Source organism: Ascidiella aspersa, chromosome 1, assembly GCF_963924565.1.
Source record: "Ascidiella aspersa chromosome 1, kaAscAspe10.2, whole genome shotgun sequence".
Taxonomy (NCBI): Eukaryota; Metazoa; Chordata; class Ascidiacea; order Phlebobranchia; family Ascidiidae; genus Ascidiella; species Ascidiella aspersa.
The window spans coordinates 2,989,651-2,995,655 of NC_139447.1; the positions used below are offsets into that span (position 1 = coordinate 2,989,651).

Genomic DNA, 6,005 nt, shown 5'->3' on the forward strand with positions numbered 1-6,005 from the left:
AGGCATGTTTATATCCCGAAACGTCACAATTGCCATTGTCTTGCTGATTGTGACTAAGGTAATGAAAAGACAAGTCATTCTCGGCTCCAAAACATTTGGTTTGTACTGTATATTTTTTCCAAGCAGAAAAATAAGCCAAAACTGGTGTATTTTGTGCAGCCAATTATTTGTCTAGACTTATTTTGTGTTTTAGTTAGCTAACTTTTACAATATTTATGGCAGCCGCACCTAGCTTACTTAAAAACATCCCTATTTGAAAATACCTAGAGCCACTTTTTGTAAATTGGGTCAATAAATGTAAAACAAATAGGTGTGAGTCTAACATACTATTTAATTGCGTTTATACACTGTTTTTTGACTTACAGGATAAAGTATATATTGCTGGGATTGTTATCTATCAGTATAGATATTTGTTTTGGTTTGTTTTTCATTTCTATGGATGTAACGGTGATCTAGGCTCAGAAAATAATCACAGATTTACTTTTCAGGTAAATTGATAGCAGCCCAGTACGTTTACGCAACTGTGACTGGGATAACTGTAACGGATGATCAACGCGTTATTATTACAAACAAGATGGGATTCGTTATTGTCGACAAACTCATCGACGAGAAAAACCCTGCCGCACCGGAAAAAATTCGAAGCCCTGGCGCTCCGGAAAAGCGCAAAACGTCTTCCCATAAAAAACGCCCGAAATCTTCAGTATGCCAGATCGCGTAGTTTAAATCTGTACTGTACTGTTAATCAAGATGTACTTACTTGCAACTGTTTTTTAAAATAGGCTTTGTGGAAGCATTAGGTTCGGAGGCAGTGTTATGGCTAAAAGACAGCTATTCTGTTGTACCTTATTACTTTGGTTTTTAATAACTTTGGTAGACGCTATGCACCTAATGAAATCGTAAATTCTGAGTTGAGATATTTACTATTTCGATTTTTTTAGCGCTTAGATTAGTTTAGAGCAGTTTATGTTTTAGTCCTATGACGAAAAATCTTTAAACTAAATCATCAAGACTCTTAAAAATAAATGTTTTTTTTCACGTTTAAGAAAATCGTCTGTTTTCTAATTCGCCGCACTTATGTGTTTTATGCATTTGTGAAATTTGTAACACTCGCTTTGTTTTATTGCGCAATTTTAATTTCAGCTATTTTATAATAAAAATGTATTTTTAAATTCTGTCTCGAAGAAAACTGTTCTGGTGAAAATAGGGTTACAATAATAAAAAAACACAGATGAGCTACAATCCAGGGGTTGCCAACACGCCACTCACGAGCCGCATTCGGCTCTTCACCCAGTTATATGCGGCTCTTACGTTCATGTTGCACTGAATTTTAAACTGTTTCGATTTCGTTGGTTAAGGGATGAATTATTGCCGGTTCCGACTCAGATTGTTTGCCTTGAGGCCAATGTATTTTTGAGCATTACTTTTGAAACAAGATAAACGCAAAAAAATATGCCTAAATAATATTGATAAATAACATTATATCGAGAAATGTGTATTTTTTTCATCCAACGCGTCGCGTCTCCTTACTTAACGAATTAAAGGCACTTTTTTCGCGCTTCGTGCGATCGCTTTGTGGAAGTGAGTAAGAAATGGAGTGATAGGCCCATTCTTTTCGTTCCATGTGTGTAAAGTGTGGCTCTTAGCGGTTAACCAAGTAACAAATCCCGCTCTTGGTATTTGATTGGTTGGCCACCGCTGGGCTAAATTCATGACGAAATCCTAGACACATTGACAGGATTGATAAACATCTGTGAGGCACTAATAAAGTACTATTTTAAGTATTTATTTTAATTTAATAAACACTAAAATACCATTCCAAATTTCCCACTCAACTGGATTATAAAGGAAAAAAATCCCCTAATGCAGTGGTCTCCAACCTATGGGTCACATCCCATGTGGAGTCGCCTAAACCTTTTATGGGGTCGCCATCACTCACCAATTCCTGCAGTTTTAGTTGCTTCATTGCGCTTGTGGTTTAAACGAACGCAATGAGTGTATTGAAAGTGTTAAAAAAATTATTTTTCGTTCTCAATTTGATGCTACCAACAGTTCTCTGGAATTGTGCATAATTTAAGCATAAATCGTTCGTGTTATTTATTTTAACAGTACTTGTCGAAAACCAAACTTAGGCCGCATGTAAATGCTGATTTATTTTCATTAAACTTGTTGTCGGTTAATAAAAAGGTTGGAGACAACTGCCCTTACACAAAGTGTTCCTTTAAAATCATGGAAAAAACAGACGAAGAAAAACCATACGTGAAAATAAACATTTTATGATCTTTTCCAGTTTTCCAAGTCTAAAGGTCAAGTTTAATTGAGTCTGGGAAGTATAATATAAATCTTACACAACAGGAAGACAATAGTTGGGTACACTATGCACGGATCTGTAATGTAGCTTGATAATAAATTGCAAAGCCAAAAAGGTCGAGTAGATCGACATCATCTTGATTAAGACGTTTAGACACGAGCGTATATCATTATCAGCTAATGTGACTGAGAAGCAATTCAAGCATTACTCATAAGAGATGGGACGCAATTGTCATCAGCAAGACAATAAAGTCGTGAAATTACTCTTTAGGCCTATTTATTTTCTTCTGAAATTACTGTTTAGCTATTTAACGTTTCCTTGAAGCGACAATAAGTCTCGATTGCAATTTAATTGCAATTTAATATTTTATTTTCTTTTTTTATTCGGTCAAAAATATACTTAGACAACACGAAAGCGGCGTCGCTCTGGCTAAAGCGTAATTTTATGAAGGAATTTCAAAAAAAAAACATAAAAAATGTTGCATAAAAGAAATATACCTGAAAAATATGGGCGAAATATTAATTGAAAACGTTACTTTAGTTTTTAAAGTAAGTATTTTACAATAAAACTAGCAATGAGTGGCTCTGTTGTTACAGTTTTGTAGATCAGTTGGCAATACGATCCTGTATGCAAACCCTACCTGGAAAACGGAGATTTCCAAAACATTGTCAAAAATCGAAACATCTTACCGTTAAAAGCAATTTTTATTATTTTAATAAGCGAAAAACGCCTTTGAACGTTTGATTTTTTTCTATTTTTGCTTTGTTTGAGCATAATAATTACGCAACTTGGTATAGGATTGCGTTGGTACCTTTAAACCAAAATCGTTGGTAAAAAATCGAGTCGTTACCGGGAAAAATAAAGTATCGACATCCAAAGAACCAAAGAAGTTATCTACTGATTACAATTGCCCAAGCAGCGACATGCCTTCTTTCTTTTGGCGCTAACACCTGACTTACCTTTTTCTAGAGTCATTCTAATGGATTTAGTTAGTTGCTTTTTCTTTTATAAGATAGTTGGTGCTCTTTTGTTGTCATTCGCCAAAATTTATAATGGTTTTATAATATAAAACGGATTTAAACCTAGCTTGTCTGCAAACTTCGTACAATAGACAGACTATAGTTTAAATTTTAGGAAATGTACTTTGACTTTTTACTGAGTTTTTGCAATAATTGGCGTTGTACTATTGAATCATAAAAAATTAGAGTTAGTTCTCCGAAATAGTTTAGGTTGAAAAGTGTAGAGCACTGATTTGACGATTTGCGCACTGATGTTTTTTTTAGCATGAGGCATATTTGTGCAAAACCTTGCTGGCTAATAGCATAGGTCGCAAAAGTTTTTCTTGGTGTAGCGTTAAGAAGTACTTACCCCAATGCGTTGCCAACTTGACGTCACTATACACGTGATCGGTGTCCACTGAGGTGTGACCAATGCCCGGGTTAGTGGGATCGGCGTTTCGCGATTTCATTCAACCTTATAATTTTCATTTCTGGTTACTGGGTACAACTTTAAGTAACGGCTTATATAAGTCACCCTGTTACGTTATAGTGTGACTCGGGCTCCGAATAGCGACCGTTAGAAAGGCGATTGTAATTAGAGCGACTAAACAAAAGAGATACATTTAAATCAGCAGCAACAGTATATACTTCTCCTATTGTTCATCTAACAATTTTACTATGCCCCCAACAAAATTTATATATATATATATAGAACTCTTTATAATTTGTATTGAAGCATTTATGAGCAGTATGACAATCGATTACATGCCTTCAATTGTCATGCACTGTTACGTCACAAATTATGTAGTTAATATTACGTTTGCTATATTTAAGTTTTACTACTTTTCACTCATTTTGTTGTGGCTCTTTCAATGTTTTTTGAGTATTGCGTTAAAACTCAGTCAGTTGCTGCTCGAAAAGGTTTGTTAGAATATTTATTTCTGTTTGATACGACAGTTCATACAATGGCAAAAGCTAAACAAAAAAAATACGACTTGCTACGCCACCAGTCATCAGGTGCGACACAACCTTAACAAACGCTTAACGCTAAACTTAATTTGAATATTTGATCAAAACAAGTTGTAAATTTGCTAAAAATGTGATTTTTTTGGTAAATTGGTGCTGCGGTTTCTCTAATAATTTGAAAGTAGCAAAGTTAATCTAAATAAAGGGTCTGAAACACACTTACATAACCACTATGAAGACAAAAATGGGTAGAAATTGTTACGCTTGATGATTAACACATAATTACTGTACGCATGGGTTGACAGAATTACATAATTACGCATAGATTGACACAATGGTCTGTTAATCGATATGACATATTGCTTATAGTTCACACATCCGATTTGATTGATCGGTTTTGTAAACGGTCTTAGTTAAATAGTTAGTGTGCAAAAGACGAACCATAACAAATGTATGTAAAAGGACGCATTAGTCTAATTCGAAATAGACTGAGAGGAATAAGGTGGCAGTGTATAAATAACAATGTAGCAACGGCTTATAGCAGAGGTCATCAAACTGAGCGTCGAGACGGTAACTATAGACCGCAATCAAATGCTAATTAATATTGACTTATGCATTTAAACCAGTGATTTAAATACACACTACCTATACTAAATTAATCATATTGAGACATTTACAAATAGTTTGTCGTGTGTTAAGGGTGATTGTAAAATGACTCTATTGTTGTTCTGTTAAAAGTGAGCTGCGAAATATTTAAGATATTTTTAGTGTGCCGCGAGTCAAAAAATTTGGGAACCACTGATTTAAACTTTGTTTTACTGTAACAATGGAATATTATCATTTAACAATCACCTTTCTCACTTGGAATTCAGTCGTAAATTGTCGTGCGTCGTGCGTGACAATTAAGGTCAGAACAGTCAGATGTATAGATTAAACAAAAAGCCAATTTTGCAGCTAAAATATCAATTGAAACAACATTTTTTTGCCTGTGTTATGATTTCTTGTCCTGTTTTAGGTATATACAGTAAGTTCAGTTGCTTCATGTTTTCTTTCTTTTGTGTGTTTTTGATAAACAAACAGGTAAAGAAAAACTATTGAAATTCCCATTATTTGGTGCGTTTTTTGAACGAAAACAAAAAAAGTTCAGGAATCACTGGCTTTTTCCTATGTGTAGCTTCAATCAAAACGCTAAAACCAACACTCCTAAAGAAAAAGGGACTGGCCGGTCGTTGTTTTTGTTCTAGAAACTTTGGCGGGCACATAATTGACCTTCATTCAGGCGAGTCGAGCTGTCTCAGGGTCTGGTGTCAGTGTGACTTGCAAGTCATGTTCGAAGTATTTAAGAACAGGGCTTCTTAAACAAGTTTCAGTAAGGGCAGAGATACAAAAAAAACTTGTTTGTTTTTGGAGGTCTAGGTATTTTAAAATGCAGCACGTCGATGCGTTATATTTAATTGGTGAATGAAAATATATTTTATGTTGGTTGCGATTGAAAGCTTATGCTCTGGTTTAACGTTTTCTAAAGAAGAAGATGTGAGAAAAAACATTTGACAGTTTTAACTACTTCGTGCTCAGCTGATAAGCTGGTGTACATTTTGCTAGCTTGTCACCTATAGTTTTATGTATCTGCGATTCCAACCGACACTTCTGGAATCATTAGTTTGGTGAACCTAAACGTTGCAACTGGCGGCGTGTTTGGTATAGTTTTTCAAGAAGTGGATTTTGCACATTAC

General features: G+C 34.8%; 1 protein-coding gene across 1 annotated transcript in view; it reads left to right on the forward strand.

Annotated features, from left to right (window-relative positions):
- LOC146166559 (NACHT domain- and WD repeat-containing protein 1-like) overlaps positions 1-1,163 on the forward strand; it is a 57,926-nt gene extending 56,763 nt beyond the window's left edge. Inside the window, exon 26 of the mRNA XM_083381470.1 lies at positions 489-1,163. Within this exon, the coding sequence (XP_083237596.1) occupies positions 489-718 (230 nt within the window). The 3' untranslated portion in view covers positions 719-1,163. The remainder of the gene's footprint in view (positions 1-488) is intronic.
- Positions 1,164-6,005: the final 4,842 nt, after the last annotated feature.